Raw genomic sequence first — 24,886 nt, 5'->3', positions numbered from 1 at the left:
AGGCATACTGAAATTGTTTGAAGTCACTCCAGCTGGTATACGAGACCCACATGCAGCTTTTATTCGTGAAGTGTTCCAAGACTACTTCCAGATGGAACTCCTTGCTTGACTTTAGCTAGGAAACTCACAGACAGGGGCCGTTCAACCGTTAGGCAAACTATGCAGTTGCTGAAGCCACCATGAGTTGGAAGGGTGCAGCCTGCCTCCCTCCCCCTCCCTGGCTTCTCCGCCCTCTTTGTGCCTCCAACCTCCTCACTCTCCCCAGAAGTCACTGCCACCAAGAGGAGGAGGAGGCAGAATAGGCAGAGGAGGCTTGGACAAAGCAGAGGAAAAAGAGGAAGGTTGCACCTGGGCCTCCCTCCTGGTCCTCCGCCTAGGCATGGCCTTACTCTCCTTCTGCTGCTTTGTCCCCGCTGCCTCCGCAGCCTGGCCCGCCTTCGGCCTGGCCTTCACCCTTGAGTTTTTTTTTTAATACCGGGAGCCAGATTCCCTTTAGGTGGCCTTTTAATTATCTGTCTTGATATTCTGGGTTATATGGCTGTGTGGAAGGCCCTCAGTGCTCTTCCACACAGCCATATAACCCAGAATATCAAAGCAGAATAACCCACAATATCTGCCTTGATCTGGTTTATCTGAGTCCATACTGCCCTATATCCCAGTTCAATGTTTGGTGCTAAATTCGCAAATATAGTAATTCCTACATAACATTACCATGTATTGAACTGCTTTTTTGTTGATTTGTTGTAAAACATGATATTTTGGTGCTTAATTTATAAAATCATAATGTAATTTGATGTTTAATAGGCTTTTCCTTAATTCCTCCTTATTATCCAACATTTTTTGCTTATCCAACGCTTTTATTTTTCAGTGATTGGTTTGGGGGGAGGGGGTGCCAAAACTCTGTTCACTTACACTTGAAAATTACCTAGGGCCGCCCTGCTCACAGAACTCATGAGATATGGCCTATTTGGCTGGGTCTACCTTGCCCTATAATCCAGTTTCAGAATGTGGATCTGGATTGTAGTGAGGTAGAATTGAGATTGGGACTATGGAACAGAAGGGTTCATGCACTTTTCCCAAAATTCCCGAATGAAGAACCCATTCACCAGGTGAAGCTATAGTTTATTCACAGTATGGCCAGAAAGGATGCAAGTATGGCTAGCATTAAAATATATAAGCATAACCATACAGTACACAGAAATTAGATTTTATACAGTTGACAGCTATTCAAGTTTCCTGCTCCATCCACTTCCTTTCTTGATTGACCAGTAGTGCCTTGATTGACTTGCGCTTTGGTGATGGTGCTGCCTCCAGGTGGGGATTCCTTGATGGAGGGGAAGAGACACAGGGGGCTAGCCCTGGAAGGACCAATCGGCTGTGGGGAGGGGCTCCCCGCAAGGAGGCAAGCCCCGGAAAAGTCCATTGTCCAAATCAGGAAATGTAAATGGATTTGGGATTTAGTTTTGATTGTTTAAGTCTCTGGCAGGGCCGGCCCCACCATAAAGGCCAGTGACGCCGCCGCCTCGGGCGCAGGTCCCGGGGGGCGCCGTCAGGCTGGGAGGGAGGCGGGGCACCGCTCTGACGGTGCCCCGCCGCCCGACCAGTGCGCCCTGGCCTTGTGGCTCCCTCTTTCGCCCTCTTCCCTCCCCGGGCGGCGAAGCCTGGTTCCTTCGCCGCCCGGGGAGGGGAGGAGGAGATCGCTCCTTCCCTCCCCGGGCGGCGAAGCCTGGTTCCTTCGCCGCCCGGGGAGGGGAGGAGGAGATCGCTCCTTCCCTCCCCGGGCGGCGAAGCCTGGTTCCTTCGCCGCCCGGGGAGGGGAGGAGGAGATCGCTCCTTCCCTACCCGGGCGGCGAAGCCTGGTTCCTTCGCCGCCCGGGGAGGGGAGGAGGAGATCGCTCCTTCCCTCCCCGGGCGGCGAAGCCTGGTTCCTTCGCCGCCCGGGGAGGGGAGGAGGAGATCGCCCCTTCCCTCCCCGGGCGGCGAAGCCTGGTTCCTTCGCCGCCCGGGGAGGGGAGGAGGCGATCCCCCCTTCCCTCCCCGGGCGGCGAAGCCTGGTTCCTTCGCCGCCCGGGGAGGGGAGGAGGAGATCCCCCCTTCCCTCCCCGGGCGGCGAAGCCTGGTTCCTTCGCCGCCCGGGGAGGGGAGGAGGAGATCCCCCCTTCCCTCCCCGGGCGGCGAAGCCTGGTTCCTTCGCCGCCCGGGGAGGGGAGGAGGAGATCGCTCCTTCCCTCCCCGGGCGGCGAAGCCTGGCTCCTTCGCCGCCCGGGGAGGGGAGGAGGAGATCGCTCCTTCCCTCCCCGGGCGGCGAAGCCTGGTTCCTTCGCCGCCCGGGGAGGGGAGGAGGAGATCCCCCCTTCCCTCCCCGGGCGGCGAAGCCTGGTTCCTTCGCCGCCCGGGGAGGGGAGGAGGAGATCCCCCCTTCCCTCCCCGGGCGGCGAAGCCTGGTTCCTTCGCCGCCCGGGGAGGGGAGGAGGAGATCGCTCCTTCCCTCCCCGGGCGGCGAAGCCTGGTTCCTTCGCCGCCCGGGGAGGGGAGGAGGCGATCCCCCCTTCCCTCCCCGGGCGGCGAAGCCTGGTTCCTTCGCCGCCCGGGGAGGGGAGGAGGAGATCGCTCCTTCCCTCCCCGGGCGGCGAAGCCTGGTTCCTTCGCCGCCCGGGGAGGGGAGGAGGAGATCCCCCCTTCCCTCCCCGGGCGGCGAAGCCTGGTTCCTTCGCCGCCCGGGGAGGGGAGGAGGAGATCGCTCCTTCCCTCCCCGGGCGGCGAAGCCTGGTTCCTTCGCCGCCCGCGGAGGGGAGGAGGAGATCGCTCCTTCCCTCCCCGGGCGGCGAAGCCTGGTTCCTTCGCCGCCCGGGGAGGGGAGGAGGAGATCGCTCCTTCCCTCCCCGGGCGGCGAAGCCTGGTTCCTTCGCCGCCCGGGGAGGGGAGGAGGAGATCGCTCCTTCCCTCCCCGGGCGGCGAAGCCTGGTTCCTTCGCCGCCCGGGGAGGGGAGGAGGCGATCCCCCCTTCCCTCCCCGGGCGGCGAAGCCTGGTTCCTTCGCCGCCCGGGGAGGGGAGGAGGAGATCGCTCCTTCCCTCCCCGGGCGGCGAAGCCTGGTTCCTTCGCCGCCCGCGGAGGGGAGGAGGAGATCGCTCCTTCCCTCCCCGGGCGGCGAAGCCTGGTTCCTTCGCCGCCCGGGGAGGGGAGGAGGAGATCGCTCCTTCCCTCCCCGGGCGGCGAAGCCTGGTTCCTTCGCCGCCCGGGGAGGGGAGGAGGCGATCCCCCCTTCCCTCCCCGGGCGGCGAAGCCTGGTTCCTTCGCCGCCCGGGGAGGGGAGGAGGAGATCGCTCCTTCCCTCCCCGGGCGGCGAAGCCTCCCTCTTTCCAACCCTGGCCGCGCCTCCCACGCTGCGTGGGAGGCGGGGCCAGGGCGAATAGCATGGGAGGCGGGGCCAACCCTGGCCCCGCCTTCCACCCAGCGTGCCCTGGCCCCGCCTCCCACGCAGCGCGGGAGGCGGGGCCAGGGCACGCTGGTTGGGAGGCGGGGCCAGGGCGCAGGAGGCGGGGCCGGCGGGGGGCGCTTTTCAGCGCCCCCGCTTAATATTTAAATTTATCTCCGACCGGCCCTGGTCTCTGGTGAAGAGGAAATGTCTTGGGAAAAACAAGGGTGCAGGCTTTCAGAACAAAAGTTGATGATCTTCTTCAACTAAGCCTTGGGTGTAAAATAAAGGAATCCAATGTGTGCACATACTTTGGATTTTAGGTTTAAGTTTCCACAGCCAGCCATCTCTCAGCTCTATTGAGATAATCAGTGGATAAGTATCAGTCCACCAATATCAGATCGAGAATGGATACCTCCTGTAGACACACACAATGCGACTTTCATGGCTACCTTTGTCTAAGAGATTTGCCCAACCCAAATGTCCAGGAATTTCTTTGTGGGGTTGGCAGGGAGGAGATGACTACTTTAGGAAACAGCTGGCTGTGGAACCAGGCGTTCGGCCTATCATAGGAATATTTAAAGTGAATGCTGAAAGTGCAATGACACAGGACTGTTTATGGACAACGGCTATGTCTTTGTGTGATATATGATATTATATTATGTGACGTGTTTAATAATGTTTTATGTTTTATTAGGGGAGGGTCAACTGCAATGTTTTATGCTGGTTTTTTTTATCAAGGGCATTGAATTGTTGCCAACATGGTGAACTGCCCTGAGACCCCTTCGGGGTTGAGAAGGGCAGTATATAAATACTGCAAATAAATAAATATCAATAAAATTGGTGGTGTATGCTGGTTTCTCTCCATTTAAGCCGAGGAGCTCGCTGGCTCCCATCCCACAATGTAGAGGTACTTCCGGTGGGACACTATGGCGCAGAAGGAGAGAAACCAGTGTATGTCACCAAGGCATTAGCAATAATGAGCAGGAGCTGGGCAGCAGACACCCCCCCCCCAATGGGGTTAGGGATAAGTTGGGCAATGCAGAGTGCGGGGAAACAGGTTCTTCCCGCCCGACACCGCTGTATTCACCATGATCCATTGAGATTCTAGCAGCAAATGTGATGTACCTAGTATACCTGTGTTTTTAGAATCATTATGCTCTTCCCTCCAGATTACAGTTCCCATTGCCCCCAGCCAGAAACATTAATAACCCAACATACCTTGAGGGTTCTAGGTTGAGGATGGCTGTAACAGTTTCAAATGCTTTTAAACAGCTGTTTCACCATTGCTTTATTATTATGCTTTTATGACAGTACATTTTATGAGACTGTTACTTCATAAATCACACTGATATACTTTTATGTTTTGGTAGCTTGGTAGTTTTAAAAATCCTTAAATATAATATTTATCCCACAGAAATGGTAGAAGCTTTTTCAATTCATTCCCTCACTCCTCTCCAGCTTTTAACCCTTCTTTCCTTCCTCTCACCCTTCTTATCCTCCTTTCTAGGTAGATTGATCTCTCCTATCACCTGCAAATGCTTAAGATACCATCTGAAAATCACTTGGATGCCTGATGAGATTGCAGATTACAATTTAGACTATTCCAAAAACCTGTATCTCATATTGGTGCTTTCTATCTAACATCCATTCTAGCAGACAGTTACCATCTAGTGAAATTAATCAGAAGGTATCAACATTATTATCATTATTGTTATTAGTAGTAGTAGTAGTAGTAGTAGTAGTAATAGTATTTATTTATTTATTTCTGAGATTTCTATGCCGCCTTTCTCCAGAGCATATCCAAGGCGGATCACAACATATTTACAAATGCACATAGAAATATTAAAACCATTAATTAAAACCCATGTGTAATATCCAATGATTCTTAAAACTGTCCATGGTTTAAACATTAAAGATAACACCATCTAAAATTTCTATTTTTCAATATCCATACAGTGCCTGCCTTTAGTATTTTATTAAATCCCACTTTCCTCCCAAAATTGGGATTGCATAGAGATCTATTTGCTCCCTTCCTCCACATTGTATACAGTTCAGACTGGGTTGTATGTTGGGGGTTGCCCTTCTTTTCTTCTTCTTGGCAAAGTTCTACATCAGGGGTGTCTAGCCTTTGGTCCTCCAGGTGTTTCGGACTCTAACTCCCAGAAGCCCTGGCTAGTTTGTCCAATGCTCAGGAATTCCGGGATCTGAAGTCCAAAATACCCAGAGGACCAAAGACTGGATACCATGGATCTACATATTGAAAGCACATTGGGTGACCTTGGGCAAGTCATATTCTCTCAGCCACAGAGGAAGGCAAGGGCAAACCCTCTTGGTAGTATCAATATTATATGCATATACAATATATTATATTATTACCATAAAAGATAAAGGTAAAGGTTTTCCCCTGATATTAAGTCCAGTCGTGACCAGCTCTGGGGGTTGGTGCTCATCTCCATTTCTAAGCTGAAGAGCTGGCATTGTCCGTAGACACCTCCAAGGTCATGTGGCTGGCATGACTGCATGGAACACCATTACCTTCCCGCCAGAGCGGTACCTATTGATCTACTCACATTTGCATGTTTTCGAACTGCTAGGTTGGCAGAAGCTGGAGCTTAACAGCGGGCGCTCACTCCGCTCCCCGGATTTGAACCTGGGACCTTTCGGTCTGCAAATTGAGCAGCTCAGCACTTGAATACACTGAGCCACCGGAGGCTCCTATTATTATCATAGCACAATATTATTATATTATATAGTATTATGTTTTGCTGGGCGTAGGGGCCCCAAACTGATGGCAAGTCTTGATAGTGTAAATTAATTTGGTGATAAGAACAGCAAAATTTGATGGTAATGACAACACAACCCAAACACAAAAGACTCTCCTGATTAGTAGACTGGCTCCCTCCCACTCAGCGGCCAGTGGAATGGCAGTATTAAATCGCTTTCATGTATTCTGACACTAATTCATTATTTCTTATCCTCCACCTACAAAAGGGGGGGCTAGCCTATCTCATTAATTTTTTTTGGTTGAACTTAACAGGAAAGTATACTTATTTTCATATTGTTCTTAACAAGTAGGAACTATGTTGATATTTATAGCTTTCTACTACTGGAGATACACTGGATGAATTCACAACCATTATGTCTTGTACTACCTGTGTGATGTTCTGGACTTTAAAATGTTATCATAGAAATTAAGATAAAATATGATAATGGATGTGATGTATAGTATACCTAATAAGATGGAATCTATTGAGGGGACGTGACATATAGGATACTAGGGGCGGGGCGGGGGGGGGGGGGCTGGCAAATGGTTGAGCATTTGAATGGGAGTTTTAAAAGGCAGTGTGTATGGAAGACTGAAGGCAGTGAAAATCATCCAGACTTAGGAATTACCTAATTAGAAATACAAGCATACTTCATTTAACAAAGAGTGCATCTACACAATTAATGAGGTTTTACTCCTCTTTAACTGCAATGGCTCAATGCTATGGAATCATGGGAGTTGTCGCTTCACAAGATGTGCACCCTTCTTTCAGAGTGCTGGTGCCTCAATAAACTACAACACCTGATTCCATAGTACTGAGCCATTGCAGTTAAACAAGTATCAAACTATATTAATTTGACCATATATTTGAAGAAGCTCCTTTTTATGCCCTCCCACTTTTTCTCCTCATCTTGTCTAATTGGAAGGTGTTTTTTTAGCAGCATGAGCACTGTAATGGTGATGGAGGGCTAACCCCCCCCCCCAAAAAAACAAGCTTTTGGTGTTGGATGTAGTTGTGCATCTACAACTGCAACCCAACAATGCAATAAAGCTTAAACAAAAACAATTGGATCCTACTGCAGCTCTGGGTGCCTATCTAAAGCAGGCAAAGTAAACAGCAGCTGCCTCCAGAGTCACTTTCTTTCCAGGCATGAACCACAAAGAAAAAGGGGAAAGATCATAGAATCATAGAGCTGGAAGAGACCTCATGGGCGATCGAGTCCAACCTCCTGCCAAGAAGCAGGAAAAGAAGCATTCAAAGTATCCCCAACAGATGGCCATCCACCCCCTGCTTAAAAGCCTCCACAGTCCGGGGGGGAAGAGTTCCACTGCTGAACAGCTCTCACAGTTAGGAAGTTCTTCCTAATGTTCAGGTGGAATCTCCTTTCCTGTAGTATAAAGCCAATGTTCTGCATTTTAGTCTCCAGGGTAGCAGAAAACAAGCTTGCTCCCTCCTCTCTATGACTTCCCCTCACATATTTATACATGGCTATCATGTCTCCTCTCAGCCTTCTCTTCTGCAGGCTAAACATGCCAAGCTCTTTAAGCCACTCCTCATAGGGTTTGTTCTCCAGATAAGCCTGTCTTTGATAATACTTGACAAATAACTTCAGTGGCCAGAAGTTATGGGTATCTTTAAATGGTGTTTGTTTCAAGTTTTAAAATTATTTTATTTGGTATGTTAATTGGGTTTTTTATATCGGGATATGATGTTTTAATTGATCATGTATTGCTGTATGATGTATTTGTATGAATTTTATATGTTGTACGCCGCTTTGAATCCCACGCACAGGAGAAAAGCATGATAGAAATGAATTAATAATAATAATAGCATATTAAAAATAATAGTTCGGCCACATGAGAAAAGCGGAAGCTGATGAAATTGAAAAAACATTCCTTGATGTATTTTTGGAAGAGACAACATAGTGGTCTCTGGAACATTTGAAATGTTTTTTGTTTACTTGATATGCATACATGTATGTTCATTTTGACTATTATTAATTCATTTATATCCTGCTTTTCTCCCGTGGGTGGGATTCAATGTTTGGACTAAAATGTTTGGACATACTGAATCGAATTCCTTTTTTTTGTGATGTCAGATCCTATTCATATTACAAGCAGTTCCCAAGTTACAAACAAGATAGTTCTGTAGGTTTGTTCTTAAGTTGAATTTGTATGTAAATCCCGAACGGGTACATTTTAAAGTGTAACTTCGGTACTGGTTATTCGCTTTGGAGAGCATAGGGAAGGGTTAACCCCTAGGATGTATGTTTTGCGGTTTGTTCGGAAGATTTCACCTATTTCTGTCCCTATGATAATTGGATTTTGAAAAATGTGGCTTGTTGTTGAAAGGATTGGTGAAGAGCTTCAGTGGAAACACCTTTTCCCCATGATAACTCATAGATTTCTCTCACTTCCTGTCGTCTCATCCCTGTTATTAACTATGAGTAGTTTGTAAATCAGATGTTTGTCTGCATTCCCACAGTATTTCTTCCTTTGGTACCAAATTTTGTTATAGCAGTAGTTCCAAGAAGTAAAAATGAAGCAGTTTTTTAAACTGAGTTATAACTTTATGACTACTACAGACCTCTGAGTCAGGATGAAGGACTTGATGAAGCCTTCTGTCAACAGCTGACCAAACAGGCACAAAGAAGAGATATAGTAGTCATGGGCGATTTCAATTATTCCGATATCTGCTGGAAAACAAACTCAGCCAAGAGTACAAAGTCCAACAAATTCCTCACTTGCCTTGCAGACAATTTTATGGTCCAGAAGGTAGAAGAGGCAACAAGAGGATCAGCAACTCTTGATCTAATCTTAACAAATGTGGAAGACCTGATCAACACAGTTGAAGTTGTTGGATCCTTAGGGGCAAGTGACCATGTGCTCCTGGAGTTTGCAATACAAAGGAATGCTGAAACTAAGACAAGTCAAACACGCATTCTCGACTTTAAGAGAGCTGACTTCCAAAAAATGAAGGAATTACTGAGCGGCATTCCATGGACGCCAATATTAAAAAACAAGGGAGTTAAGGATGGATGGGAGTTTTTCAAAAGTGAAATACTCAAGGCGCAAATGCAAACAGTGCCAACAAAGAAGAAAAATAAGACAAATGCAAAGAAACCAGAATGGATGTCCAAAGAACTTCTAACTGAGCTAAAGCTCAAAAGTGACATGCACAAGAAGTGGAAAAGGGGAGAAATCACCAAAGAAGAATTCAAACGTATAGCCAACACCTGTAGGGAAAAGGTTCGCAAGGCTAAAGCACAAAATGAGCTCAGGCTTGCCAGGGACATAAAAAACAACAAAAAAGGCTTTTTTGCTTACGTTGGTAGAAAAAGGGAAGAAAAAGTAGGCGATAGGGCCTCTGCAAGGAGAAGATGGGATGATGGCGACAGGGGACAGGGAAAAGGCAGAACTGCTCAATGCCTTCTTTGCCTCGGTCTTCTCACAAAAAGAAAGCCATCTTCAACCTCAGTAACATGGAATGGACGAAGGATTGGGGGAAATCCAACCCCAAATAGGGAAACAAGCTGTCCAGGAACACCTGGCCTCTCTAAACGAATTCAAGTCCCCAGGGCCAGATCAGCTACATCCAAGAGTATTGAAGGAATTAGCAGAAGTTATTTCAGAACCACTAGCAATTATCTTCGAGAGTTCTTGGAGAATGGGAGAAGTCCCAGCAGATTGGAGGAGGGCAAATGTGGTCCCTATCTTCAAGAAGGGAAAAAAGAACGACCCAAACAATTACCGTCCGGTCAGCCTCACATCGATACCAGGCAAGATTCTGGAAAAGATCAAGGAAGTGGTCTGCGAACACTTAGAAACAAATGCGGTCATTGCTAATAGTCAACACGGATTTACCAAAAACAAGTCATGCCAGACTAATCTGATCTCTTTTTTCGATAGAGTTACGAGTTGGGTCGATACAGGGAATGCTGTGGATGTAGCCTACCTGGATTTCAGTAAGGCCTTCGACAAAGTCCCCCACGACCTTCTGGCAAATAAACTAGTAAAATGTGGGCTAGACAAAACTACGGTTAGGTGGATCTGCAATTGGCTAAGCGAACGAACCCAAAGGGTGCTCACCAATGCGTCATCTTCATCATGGAAAGAAGTGATAAGTGGAGTGCCGCAGGGCTCCGTCCTGGGCCCGGTTCTGTTCAACATCTTTATTAACAACTTAGACGAAGGGTTAGAAGGCACGATCATCAAGTTTGCAGACGACACAAAACTGGGAGGGATAGCCAACACTCCAGAAGACAGGAGCAGAATTCAAAACGATCTTGACAGACTAGAGAGATGGGCCGAAACTAACAAAACGAAGGGACAAATGCAAGATACTTCATTTCGGCAGAAAAAATGGAAATCAAAGATACAGAATGGGGGACGCCTGGCTTGACAGCAGTGTGTGCGAAAAAGACCTTGGAGTCCTCGTGGACAACAAGTTAAACATGAGCCAACAATGTGATGCAACAGCTAAAAAAGCCAACGGGATTCTGGCCTGCATCAATAGGGGTATAGCGTCTAGATCCAGGGAAGTCATGCTTCTCCTCTATTCTGCCTTGGTCAGACCACACCTGGAATACTGCGTCCAATTCTGGGCACCACAGTTGAAGGGAGATGTTGACAAGCTGGAAAGCGTCCAGGGGAGGGCGACTAAAATGATTAAGGGTCTGGAGAACAAGCCCTATGAGGAGCGGCTTAAAGAGCTTGGCATGTTTAGCCTGCAGAAGAGAAGGCTGAGAGGAGACATGATAGCCATAGGGGGGAGGGAGCAAGCTTGTTTTCTGCTGCCCTGCAGACTAGGACACGGAACAATGGCTTCAAACTACAGGAAAGGAGATTCCACCTGAACATCAGGAAGAATTTCCTCACTGTGAGGGCTGTTCGACAGTGGAACTCTCTCCCCCGGGCTGTGGTGGAGGCTCCTTCCTTGGAGGCTTTTAAGCAGAGGCTGGATGGCCATCTGTCGGGGGTGCTTTGAATGCGATTTCCTGCTTCTTGGCAGGGGGTTGGACTGGATGGCCCATGAGGTCTCTTCCAACTCTACTATTCTATGATTCTATGAATTAAATGTGTTACAGAACAATGAAGATTGGAGTGACAGAAGAGACAGTAAAGGAAAGGAGTTTATATTTGGGGCCAGGGATTTGGAGATTATGAGGATAGAAAATGTTACTGACAGAAGTTCCCTCTTAGGATTTGAGGCTAGGAGTTCACAGAAAATTCAACAGTTAATCCATAATTTATATTCACTTTATAAATAGAACATTTACATTCATCCAGTTGCAATTTTTAAGGGGAAATTATTTCAGATAGAAGAAAAAAAATTAGGTCATATTTTGTTCTGCTTTAAAAGTCATTTAAAATATAAAATTTTCAATAATTGGGATGTTTAATATTAACTGAACTAAAATCCTAAAGTTCGTTGTAAAAAGTGAAGTTTTGTACCGTTTAGCTTTCCTGTTCACCTTTTAGAGAAACAGGCAATTCTTTATGCAACTATACAATTCAAACATTTTAGTGCAAGAATTCTCCAGTTACTTCAAAAACATCTGGATTTTCTTTGAGTGTTTCCTATTTTTTTAATTTCAGGAAGGTTATTTTTCCATCATGGTGACTTCTTCAATGAATGTCGCAAACACTATATTGAATTCGCAAGCATATCCTACCCTAAACATGAATTCTGGTTTAATTTTCTCAAAATTCTCAACTAGATTAAGAACTAAAATGTATTTCTGTCAATGAGTGGACCATATACACCTTTTACACAGGAACAAAAAATGAAACATCCTATGAACTTGACACACTCATTTGCCTAATATATCCCAAGGGCATAATGTCCGAAAACAAAGATGAGAACACATAGGCCCTAAATCAAAAATGCTAGTCCCAACAATGCTAGAAACACCAGTCAACACTTAAGTTTTATGTACTCCATTTGATGGTAGCAACTGGATTTAGGCCTAAAAAGAAGGATTTTTTCACAATGTCTTATTTACAAGCCTTTTCCAATTCACTTAACAGCTCCCCACACCAGGAACTACATATATACAAGGTAAGATATTCTTGTTCACAATGACCAAGTAATGTAGTTATTCTGAAACGTTTACCCCTAAAAATTGAAAATATGACCCCAAGGAAAGCCAATTGAATGGCCTATTGCTATAAAAGGGTTACCTATCTTATAAAAAGAGATTGTAGTGACTTGAATGTTAGGTTACAAATCAAGATTTAGATCCATGATACTGTGGGGCATCTACATTGTAGAATTAATGAAATTTAACACTGTAACTGCCATGGCTCAATGCAATGGAATTATGGGAGTTGTAGTTTGGTGAGGCACTAGCACTCTTTAGCAGAGGATTAAGATCTTGTAAACTACAACTCCCATGTTTCCAAAGCACCGAGTCATGGCAGTTAAAGTGGTGTCAAATTCTAGTGTAAATAAACTTCCACTCAGCTAGGGAAACTCACCCTGTGACCTTGGGAATGTCCTATTCCAGTGGTTCTCAACCTGGGGGTCCCCAGGTGTTTTGGCCTACAACACCCAGAAATCCCAGCCAGTTTACCAGCTGTTAAGATTTCTGGGAGTTGTAGGCCAAAACACCTGGGGACCCACAGGCTGAGAACCACTGCCTTAGAGGTTGCCAAAACATCTCTTAATGAAACTAGCCAAGCAAGTATACCAATCCAAAACCAACACTTTTATGTTAACCTCTGTTGAAAGACCACTGATAGTACAAAATACCTTCTAATATACACATATCTGATTTAATACATTGGAGACCCCTCATAGTTTACAAGATTACCATTAGACATAAGGTTTTAATCTTCTCCAAACACAGCCCAGCCCAAAAAAATATTTTCTTGGGTGTCTTCGTTTTCAGTCCTGTTCTTGGGAGTTCTTTGGTTATCATGATTTTCTATGGGTGAGAAAGTGAAAACAGGTAGATGGCTTATGTTATATATCTCAAAAACTAGTTCTGATAGGGGAAGCCTGGCACCATTTTTGAATGAAATATACACAGAAATAGGTCTAACATTTGAGGGACTAAAATGTGTGTTGACCAGTGTAATCTTTTAAAATGTGATGACATACACCCCTAAATATTTTAATGTAAATGCATTGTATGTTTATTATGCTTTCTTATTCCACTGGTCGAGCTTATGGCAACTAGCAGTAAAATTGGGAAGGGTTAAAATTAAGACAAAGAAAACAAATGTTATTTAATGTATTTTAATAGCAAACTTACAGGAACAGCACAGAAGACAGACAACATTAAAAACATGTACTTGCATGTAGGACAACTTAGTTAGAAAAGTATAGTGAATGGATGGAATCTACTGTATGATAAAAATGTTACAGACACCATATAGTTGCCATCAATAAGAAATTTTACCCATTTTTTAAAAAATCCAATGCTGGCATTGTCCAGAAAAATCTGACTGGCATATTTTATAATTATTATAAAGTTGAACTGCTGATATTTGTTCACTGAAATGGTTTTTGATAGCAATAATGCTTTATATGTCCCCACGTTTATATTAAAAATCCACACACAAATGAAAATGAAAAAGAACTTGCCAATACCCGATTCTGTCCTCTATTTTTCCATTTGCAACCATATACTTAGGTACCTTTTACCCCATGGAAAAAATCTAATGTTCATTACTACCAATAAACAGGAAGAAGAGATTTTATTTGTTTTGAGAATGACAAATCCATCTTAGTAGAATTTAAGCACGCTCTCCACGTATGCGGCGTGCTAGCTGGATATCTTTTGGCATGATTGTGACACGTTTGGCGTGGATAGCACACAGGTTGGTGTCCTCAAACAGGCCAACCAGGTAGGCCTCGCTTGCCTCCTATTAAGAGAAGAGAACGTGAACATATTAAATATAAAAAAACCAGAGCTTTAAGCAATTACATTTACACTCTTATTATTATGTTTCTCTTTTTCTTAACTGTTTTATGAAACTAGCAAGAACCAGGAATATAGCCACAAAATTTCTGGAAATTTTGAAGCCACAAATAAAATCAATTTTACCAATTATGGTATTTTCTGGAATTTTTCAAACTTTTTTGAAAAATTAAAAATCATGCAATGTTAACATCATTTACAGATTAAAAGTCACTTCATATTATATGTAATTTTATCTGCTGTAGATTTTTGTTTGCTGTATTTAAAAAAAGTGATTCTTTGTTTCAAATGGAGCTATAATGTCCACTTGTAAGGAACCTCTTTGGTTTTGCCAGTTTATTAAAAGCAGACAAAAACATAAAATCAAAATAAACTATTAATATCAGTAAGACAAAGAAAGTTACTTAGGTCTACTCTAGTTCTCTGTAACATCAAGCAGACATAATGCATTCAGTTATCTCTGAAGGAATTGGGAAAGGGAAACCAAAAGCAGTAAACACAACAGTGATAAACTACATGCACATTGTCATACATTGCTTTTAGAAATTATTTTGGAGAAGTGAATTTTTCTAAAAGAAAATACACAAAAATTATTTTTCCCAATGTTCTATTTATCTAGGGGGGAAAGCTTCAGAAATTTTCCTCCTTAATTTTTCTCCAGACCTTCACATCTCTATCACATCCAAGGCCCTTATATTAGTTCCATACTTAGAAGCCGACCATTTATATGAACAATATATATCACCTTTATAACTGGCTGGCTCCCCATTCTCTGCTTATGTAAAACTTTCACAACATGGCACTGCAATGTGGGATTTGCTACCGATGGTTTCACTTACCCAATTTTCAAAAATTATCTCTCATTAACATGTTTGTGGGCTTCTCTAGGTCAACAAGTGAGATTGTATAGTATTATTTCTGCCCAGATAGACAAAATATAGGGTTTGCTATTATCCACAGTTTCAGCTATCCATGTTAGGGGCATGGAATGTATCTCCCATGGACATGGGTGTCATATTGTATTATCAGCAGCACAATTAGTGTGAAATATCTAAACCGCAGCTCAGTACTATATACTTTTCAGATATTACAGATCCATGAAAGTTAGATACTGCAATTTCAATATCTTAAACAGCACTAGTTCAACTTGCCTTTGCTATCTTCAAACAATCATAGGACTACAAATTTTACCCTTGTCTTGCATATTTTAAGTATGGAAAAATCTGTATAAATGTGTAGACCTGGTCTAGGAAACCTATGGGCTCTTCACAATATTATCATTTTCAAAGCTCTCACCTCACAATTCAGATACATTAGCACAGAATTTCCCTTCATTTGTCATGCTAGACAGCTGCATTATGGGTTTTTTTTTTTAAAAAAAACAATGCAACCATTATAATGAATCTGCAAAATTTTCTATGACATCTGGGTTCTATTATTCACCCCAATCCTCTCTGTGGTTGTGCTAAGAAAAACCCAGGCAATGAAGAGATCATATACTTGTGCAGCATCCTGGCAAATGCTTACACAAGAAACCTTCACAATTTTGACCCTTCAGCCCAGGTTGCACTCATTGGCCACAACATGGCAGCCCAGCATGAGGTAAATCATTTTCCAATTCGTTGGCTTTGGGACTTCAAGAACAAGTAATGCCAGATGTCTAAAAACATGCAACACACATCTAATAGGCTCTTGGTTTTTGTAGGCTATTAGCTTCTAGACTACTGAATGCTTTACTAAGCCAGTCAACCCTGCATATGCCTTGTAGAGTTCTATATTGTTTCTCCCACCATGTATATCTTACTGTGTTATAATTACACCCTATTTCAATGGTCAGTTTTTTAAAAACCCTGGCTGGATAAACTCTCTCTTTAGATGGGACGGGTGGCGAAGTGCGTTAAAGCACTGAGCTGGAGACCGAAAGGTCCCAGGTTCAATCCCCGGGAGCGGCGGGACCGGCTGCTGTTAGCTCCAGCTCCTGCCAACCTAGCAGTTCGAAAACATGCCAATGTGAGTAGATCAATAGGTACCACTCTGGCGGGAAGGTAACAGCGCTCCATGGTCATGCCGGCCACATGAGCACCAACCCCCAGAGTCAGACATGACTGGACTTAACGGCAGGGGAAAACCTTTACCTAACAGTGTAACATCAAACAGAAGGAACAGAGCATACAAAGGGGGACTTGTACAAGTCCCAGGACAGATGTGTTTGTTCTGTTTGCGCATGAGTAGGCAAGAGGGTCTCTTCAGTTGTTTTGAACTACAAATTCTACTAGCCCCAGGCGACTTCGAATGCAATTACGAGTCCAGGACAAATCAGTGCCTATTTGCCAGCCATGCTGCAACTGCACTGTGGAATTAACAGTTTGCAAATGCTTTAACTACCATGGCTCAGTTCTATGTCACCATGGAGTTGTAGTTTTACAAGGTTCTTCCCCTTCTCTGCCAAAAGGTACATCTACACCAGGCACTGGCAAATTTTCGCTCTCCAGGTGATTTGTTGGACTTCAACTCCCAGAAATCCCAGCCAGCTTCCTGGCTGTTAGGAATTGTGTGAGTAAAGTCCAAAATACTAGGAGGACCAGTTTGCCCATGCCTGATCTACACTGTAGAAGTAATGCAGTTTGACACTGCTTTAACTTAATGCTATGGAATCTTGAGAGTTGAAATTTGGTGAGGCATCAGCACTATATAACATGAAAAGCTAAAACGATAATTCCCATGTTTCCATAGTACTGAACCCTGGGAGTTAGTGATGTCAAATTGCAATGATTCCAGAACATATGGTCCCTATGGCGTAGTGGACTAAGTGACTTGAAGGTTGGGTTGCTGACCTGAAAGCTGCCAGGTTCGAATCCCACCTGGGAAGAGTGTGGATGAGCTCCCTCTATCAGCTCCAGCTCCATGCGGGGACATGAGAGAAGCCTCCCACAAGGATGGTAAAAACATCAAAAAAACATCCGGCCGTCCCCTGGGCAACGTCCTTGCAGACGGCCAATTCTCTCACTCCAGAAGCAACTCCAGTTGCTCCTGACACGAAAAAAAAAAAAAATCTACCATGGAGCAATCCTTCATGTATAGCTCTTTAAAAACCAGCAATTAATGGATAAAAAACACAGTCAAAACATAAACTTTCAATGTTATCTAGCTGTAAAAAAAAGATGATATCACTTAGTCTTTTAGGGGAAGTAACTAAGAACTGAAGACACAACCGCTAAATCACAAATTAAAACCAATATTCAAACACTATTCCTAACAACAGAAACCTTGTATTACATTGAATAGCTATTTTCTTTGCTGGAACAGACCAAAATCCTTTCATGCCATCCCCCCATCTCCAATTATTACCATACTAGAGGATTCAAAAATCATATATTTCACAGAAAAGTAAGCACATCTACATCCCCCTTTCATATTTTACAGGACTTCAAGCAGGCTTCCCTATTCTTCTTACTGATATAAAGAAAGAGAAAATCTACATAATAAGCATTCACGACTGGCAATTTGGCAAAGTCAGAAACTATTAAATAAACTAAAGATTCTTACATAACATAATACATACCATATTTAAAACAAACCCACTAATCCAATTTAAATAAAATCAGATCGCCATACACTGGAGACATGCAGGGCACACTGATGGATTTGCCTGTAACTCCTTCATAAGATTTGTATTAAAATTGCTGGATTTTAACCTTTCAACTTCCAAAATTAAACTCAAGGCAATTACTTGGGGGAAATGAAATACTGGCAGTTATTACTATACCTACAACAAATGGATGCATGCTTGTGAAGCCAACCAATCACGGGTGATTCTGACTGACCATAGAAACAACTCAGCCAATAGTGTGAGAGTATGGAACTAGCCAATCACATGCTCCCTCACGTACTAACTGGCATAATACAGTCCATGGCTGCCTGTTAGAAAGGGTTCCAGGTGTCTTTTGTGATGGTAAAACTATACTCACAAGTGCTCTATATAAGACAATAGTAAATTACCTTGAATTTAAATCTGAGCTGAAGTATGTTAAATGTTTAATCTATAGCTTAGAATAACTATTCGAACAGAGGAAAATTTTCCATTAGTTATGAAATAAACAATTAAAGGGCACAAACACAGTTTATAGAAATGCAGTTCATATAAAAGTTTTGAGGAGAAGGATATGATTTACATCCATAACTCTCTTCTTAATATTAAATATGTCAAGGACTGAGTGTGATTCCTTGTTTTGGAAGAGCAACTAAAGTTTTAGGGATTTTTTTTTACCTGCAAAGCACCAATAGCTGCGCTCTGGAAACGCAGATCTGTTTTGAAGTCCTGAGCAATTTCACGCACCAGGCGCTGGAAAGGAAGTTTGCGGATCAGGAGTTCAGTCGACTTCTGATAACGCCTGATTTCACGAAGAGCCACAGTACCTGGCCTTTGAATGACACAAACAAGCAAGGATAATATATATATTTGCCTCATTTGCTTCAGAAAGTAAACTAGATATATAACATTCAAGACTGAAACTGACTATCTGAACTACTGCCACTTTTGATATACATGAACACAGTAAGTTTAAACAAAAGAAAATATAGCAATAGTCCATTTGTTCTCTAAATTCAATTTCATTTCATTGAGAAGGTATGAATACTATCAGACTTGGTTGGGGGTTATTACAGTATTCGCAACTTATGTCCATTAGTTTATCCTAAAGATACAGTTTAGTTTGTGGCCAAAAAAAGTGTAAAACCTAATCTTGTGACAATTACTGCCCTCTAGTGGCACAACAAATTATACATCGTCTAATAAGCGTGAAAGACCTAAACTAATTTAAATAAACATAAAATGACTAGGCTTGCCAAGTTTTAAACCAATTAACCAGGTTTGCCTCAACACCGTGACTGATCAGAAGACCTTATTACAACACTTTAGGCATATCAGAACCATAATTTTATTTTTAATACAATAGCTTGGAATGGTGAGTTTTATTTCATGCTATATTTAGTCAATAAAATAGATACAGTAGAATGTGGCAATTTTTAAAACGAAACATGCACAAAGCAATTTTTATAACAAAATAAACCTGTGTTATGTTTGTTTTCATTTCTCTTCATTGCCATATTTCAATATATAAAGGTTATGGTGTGGGGCATACTATTAAGTTACGCCTATTATTAAAAGTAACACTCAAGCATCCAGGAACTACATTTATCTAGTCATCAAACAGTCCAAATGGGTGCCCCTTCACTGAGAATATGTACAGTCAGTCTCTGAGTTACAAACATCCACCTTACAAATTACTCATAGTTAGGAACAGGGGTGAGACAACAACAAGCAAGAGAAATCTACCCCCAGGAAGGGAAATCCACTCCTGAAGGAGTGGAAATCAATGTGTTGTCAAAGGCCGGAATCGCTGGGTTGCTGTGAGTTTTCCTGGCTGTATGGCCATGTTCCAGAAGCATTCTATCGTGACGTTTTGCCCATATCTCTGGCAGGCATCCTCAATCGTTGTGAGGTCTGTTGGAAACTAGGCAAGTAGAGTTTATAAATCTGAAGAATGTTCAGGGTGGAAGAAAAAAAACTCTTGTATGTTAGAGGAAAGTGTGAATGTTGCAATTGGCCATCTTGATTAGCACTGAATAGCCTTGCAGCCTCAAAGCCTGGTTGTTTCCTGCCTGAGGGAATCCTTTGTTGGGAGGTGTTAGCTGGCCCTGACTAATTCGTGTCTTGAATTTCCATTTTCAGAGTGTTGTTCTTTATTTACTGTCCTGATTTTAGAGTTTTTTTTAATACTGGTAGCCAGATTTTGTTTATTTCCATGGTTTCCTCCTTCCTGTTGAAATTGTCCACATGTCAATGGCTTCTCTGTGTAGCCTGACATGGTGGTTGTTAAGAGTTGTCCAGCATTTCTGTTATCAAATAATATACTGTGTCCAGGTTGGTTCATTAAGTGCTCTGCTATGGCTGACTTCTCTGGTTGAGGTAGTCTGCAGTGCCTTTCATGTTCCTTGATTTGTGTTTGGGCAATGCTGCTGCGTTTGGTGGTCCCTATGTAGACTTGTCCACAGATGCATAGTATATGGCAGACTCCTGCAGAGGTGAGAGGATCTCTCTTGTCCTTCTGAACTGGGGCACAGACAACATAACAAACACCACAGGGGCATGTGCTGTTCCCTATGCTATCTAAAGCTAAAAAATGTATTGTTTTGGCTTGAGTGACACTTAATAAATACAATACAGTCTTGCTTATCCAACATAAACAGGACGGCAGAATGTTGGATAAGCGAAAATGTTGGATAATAAGGAGGGATTAAGCAAAAGCCTATTAAACGTCAAATTACTTTGATTTTACAAATTACGCACCAAAACATCATGTTTTACAACAAATTGACAGAAACATCATGTTTTACAACAAATTGACAGCCCGGGCTGTGGCGCAGGCTGGAGAGCAAGCCAGCTGCAATCAGCTGCAATGAATCACTCTGACTAGGAGGTCATGAGTTCGAGGCCCGCTCGAAGCCTATGCTTATCTTGTCTTTGTTCTATGTTAAAAAGGCATTGAATGTTTGCCTATATGTGTAATGTGATCCGCCCTGAGTCCCCTTCGGGGTGAGAAGGGCGGAATATAAATGCTGTAAATAAATAAATAAAATAAAAAGCGGTTCAATACTCTGTAACATTATGTAGTTATTGTATTTACAGCATCCCAATGTATTGAAAACATTAACTACTAAAAGGCAGACTCCGTTGGATAATACAGAACGCTGGATAAGCGAGACTCTACTGCAAACCTGTTCTGACTTACAAACAAATTCAACTTAAGAACAAACGTGCAGAACATATCTTATTTGTAACTTGGGGACTGCCTGCACTAGATTACCATTACAGTCCATTTTATGGCTTTTGAGAAAGGTTGGGTTTGAAATTTAGTACAGAGGGGAGATAAAACTGCTCAAAATGGAAAGAAAAGGCAAGGATCTTGCCTACACAATGTGTGTTCAATCAAGAATGAAGGATTTAGTCAAAACCAAATAAAAAAGCAACATTTCAGACTACTACTGCATAATAGTTCTTTTTTTTTTTCAAATTGTACCTGTAGCGATGCGGTTTCTTGACCCCGCCGGTAGAGGGCGCGCTCTTGCGGGCGGCTTTGGTGGCGAGCTGCTTCCGGGGCGCCTTGCCGCCGGTGGACTTGCGGGCGGTCTGCTTGGTACGAGCCATGTTCCAGCGGACAACAACTTCTCCGCCTCAGCACCTATAGCACGGCGAGAAGAGCAGCCCTGCCCGTCAGCACCGCCACACAGGGACAAGGCAGCCAATGGGAGAAGCAGCCAAAAACGGGGGGGAAATATAGAATTCTTTCCGGGGGGGGGGGAACCCACAATAATAGAGATTTATATGCATTTGAAGAGAAAGAAGCCCCTAAATCAGGCATGGGCAAAGTTGGATCCGCCCTCCAGGTGTTTTGGACTTCAACTCCCACCATTCCTCACAGCCTCGGGCCCTTTCCTTTTCCCCCCCAGCCGCTCAAGCGGCTGGGGGGGAAAAGGAAGGGACCTGAGGCTGTGAGGAATGGTGGGAGTTGAAGTCCAAAACACCTGGAGGGCGGATCCAACTTTGCCCATGCCTGCCCTAAATGCAACGAGGAAAGTGGCAGGTTTCCATCCAAGGCAGAAGAAAGTGAGAATCAATGGCAGAAAACAATAGGGGAGGGGGTCGGTTTACGTCAACGAGTAACGACAAGTGGGGGGAGGAATCGGTTTGAAAACAGTTCGAAATTAGGAAGCAAAAGCGCGGGCTTTCAACGCCTCCCGCCAAAGCGAGCATCGGTTTCCCTCCTTTTATTTCCATCCAAAGCCAAACCTCCAATAATAATAATACTAAATCTTTATATCCCGCTTCGAGACCCAAAACGGTTTACAAGATATTATAATCATGTCAACAACAATCCATAGAAGTATGCCACATCATAAAATATAGTTAAAGCAATAATAAACGCTCACATCTCGTGGCATCTTATATATGTATGTATACAAATCGGATTTAATTCCATCCAGAACCCGCTTTTCTCTCTCACGGGACCCAAAGCGGCTTACAACATATTAAAATCATGTCAACAACAATCCATAGAAGTAAAACACATCATAAAATAATAGTTAAAGCAACAACAATAAATGCTCACATTCTCGTGGCATCATGTCATATTATATGTATGTGTATACAAATCGGATTTAATTCCATCCAGAACCCGCCTTTCTCCATTACGGGACCCAAATCGGGATACAACGTATTAAAATCATGTAAACAATCGAATGCATCGATAAAAAGTATAAATGATCATAAAATAAACAAGTTGAAACAACAATAATATCCGTTCACATTCTTGTGGCATCGTGTCAGATTATATATATGTATATAAATCGGATTTGATACCATCCAGAACCAAGGAAAGATTCTCATAAGAGGGAGAAAGGCAATAAACTTTTTCAAAGCGGGGGGAGAGAGATGTGTGTGTTTTTCGGCGCCGTTCCTAGCCCTACAAGGAGGCCACCTTGCTCCCAGGCGCCTCTTAGCGGGCAAAACTCCTCCCCAACAAAATGGAAACAACCACGAAATGCAGAAAGAGAGAGAAGGAAGGAAGGAAGGGGGGGAATGAGGAGGAGGGAATAAAACACAACAGCAGCCCCAAATCCTGGAGGGAAAAGGGAGCAAATGTGACCCCAGAAGTGCCTAAAGTCTCTGGGATCCGCGTTGGAAAAGTTTGGGCTCCGATCCCGAGCTTTGGGGTGCTAAAGGCGGAGGAAGAATGATCCCCCCTCTTTGTTATTGTGGGGAGAGAAAAAATATGGTCGGTGACCAGAGAAAAGAGACAAGATGGTGAAGCCGAGCAACAACTGTGAGGAGAAGGCGACTTCTTTGGGACTCACTTCCCCGGCGCTTCCTTGCCCCAAGACTTACAACGGCGGCCCAAGGGCTGGGGAAGGCGGTGGTGGGGTTTAGGGGGCCCCCCGAGGCGGATAAAGGGGGGGAGAGGAGGCCAGGCGGCGCCAAGGGGACTTTCCCGCCCCGCTGGAGGCCGCCAGAAGTTTGAAAGGGGGCATGAGGCGCCCTCCGACGGCCTCCCGAGAGGACAGGCAGGGATTTGGGGATCGCTCTGCTGGGGGAACGGGGGCGACTCACCCAACTGAGCGCGGCTCACACACAGGAAGGAGAGCGGCGAGGAGAAGGAAGAGGCGCTGCTGCTGCTACTGGAAGCGACGGCGGCTGAGAGCACAATTGAAAGATGGCTGACTCGGGAGGGCTGTCCCCGAGGCGTAGCCACGCCCACTGCCGCCTTAGCCACACACCTCTTGGAAAAGCAACCAATGGGGCACAATGGAGGGAAGGCGAGGCCACGCCCCCTCCATCTCGTCTCGAGCACCTCTGTGTGTACAAACACAAAAGGCATGCCGCGCGCCCAGGAGGAAGGAGGCTTTTTCCCTTTCCTAACTGAAATTTGGGACAGTCCATTATTCCTCCGGGGGGAGCGAGAGAGAAGAGTGGTTCGAACCCTTGGGCAACGGTTCGTCGCGTGCTGCCTAAACGGTCGCCAAACCTCTCCCCCTCAACGGTCGCCAACCGTCCGTCCGCCCGTCTCCAGGTGAGGGCAACTGTTAGGTTCAACCGACCCCGGTTGTCCTCGCGCGGGGAAGGGAGTGGAGTCTCTGAGAGCGAGCGGGAGGCCGGGGCAGTTCGCAGCGAGTGCACGCGTGTCGTGGTGACAACTACTGGCACGTCTGAATGCGCTGCCACGGGTCAAAGACCAAAGTTTGCTCACATTCTCCTCGATCTTACAGCCGTTGAAGTGGGGGGGGGGGGGACAGCGAGGGGCATATGAGGAAAACACGTGAAAATGTATTTTACTTTTAGTAAATATCTTGTGGTATTTTCCTTGGGGTATTTTTGGTAAAGTTATGAGGGGACGAAAGACTTCACTTGTGTGTAGAATCAATGCAGTTCGACACCATTTCTTTCTCAAGGTCTTTCGTCTTCTCTGCCAATGATTACAGCTCCCAGGATTCCACAGCATTGGGCTCTATCAGTTAAAAGTGGTGTCAGACTGCAGTCGTTCTACAGTGTAGACCAGGCATGGGCAAACGGGTCCTCCGGGTGTTTTGGACTGCCACACTCACCATTCCTAACAGCCTCTGGCCCCTTCCTTAAGCGGCTGAGGGGGAAAAGGAAGGGGCCTGAGGCTGTTAGGAATGGTGAGTGTTGAAGTCCAAAACACCCGGAGAGCCCAAGTTTGCCCATGCCTGATGTAGATGCACCTAAAACCCCTTTTCCCCCCATCGCACTAGTGTTTTTTACTTTGGCCCTTTAATTTGACTGCAAATCAACAATTGGCCAGGAAAAAAAAGCGATGCTGTGTTGTCGAAGGCTTTCATGGCCGAAATTATGGGGTGCTGTGAATTTTCCGAGCTGTATGGCCATGTTCCAGTAGCATTCTCTCCTGACGTTTCATCACCCACATGTATGGCAGGCATCCTTAGAGGTTGTGAGGTCTACTGGAAACTTAGCAAGTGAGGTTTATATATCTGTGGAAGGTCCAGGGTGGGAGAAAGAACTCCCCGAAAAACTCACCCGATGCTGTGATAAGTCATAAGGGGCACGACCAAAGGGAATTGTCATCTTAAATGGAACAGTTCATTCTCCAAGGCACCCTGACAGAGCTGGCCACAGTTCTGCAAACATGTCCATGTGTATTTCAACTGAAACAGCTTCAAGAGTAACATTTACATAGTAGAT

The 24,886-nt window shown here is 44.5% G+C and overlaps 1 protein-coding gene across 1 annotated transcript; it reads right to left on the bottom strand.

Moving 5' to 3' along the window:
- Nucleotides 1-13,411: 13,411 nt before the first annotated feature.
- Nucleotides 13,412-23,424, bottom strand: LOC100567840 (histone H3.3A). Its single transcript, XM_003216069.4, has 4 exons — nucleotides 23,279-23,424; nucleotides 21,192-21,353; nucleotides 18,380-18,533; nucleotides 13,412-14,056 (listed from the first exon to the last, which is right to left on the bottom strand). The coding sequence occupies exons 2-4, from the start codon at nucleotides 21,317-21,319 to the stop codon at nucleotides 13,928-13,930; spliced, it is 411 nt and encodes a 136-aa protein (XP_003216117.1). The 5' UTR covers nucleotides 21,320-21,353; nucleotides 23,279-23,424; the 3' UTR covers nucleotides 13,412-13,927.
- Nucleotides 23,425-24,886: the final 1,462 nt, after the last annotated feature.

Source organism: Anolis carolinensis, chromosome 1, assembly GCF_035594765.1.
Source record: "Anolis carolinensis isolate JA03-04 chromosome 1, rAnoCar3.1.pri, whole genome shotgun sequence".
NCBI classification, from domain to species: Eukaryota; Metazoa; Chordata; class Lepidosauria; order Squamata; family Dactyloidae; genus Anolis; species Anolis carolinensis.
This window is presented reverse-complemented; position numbering and strand designations above follow the sequence as displayed.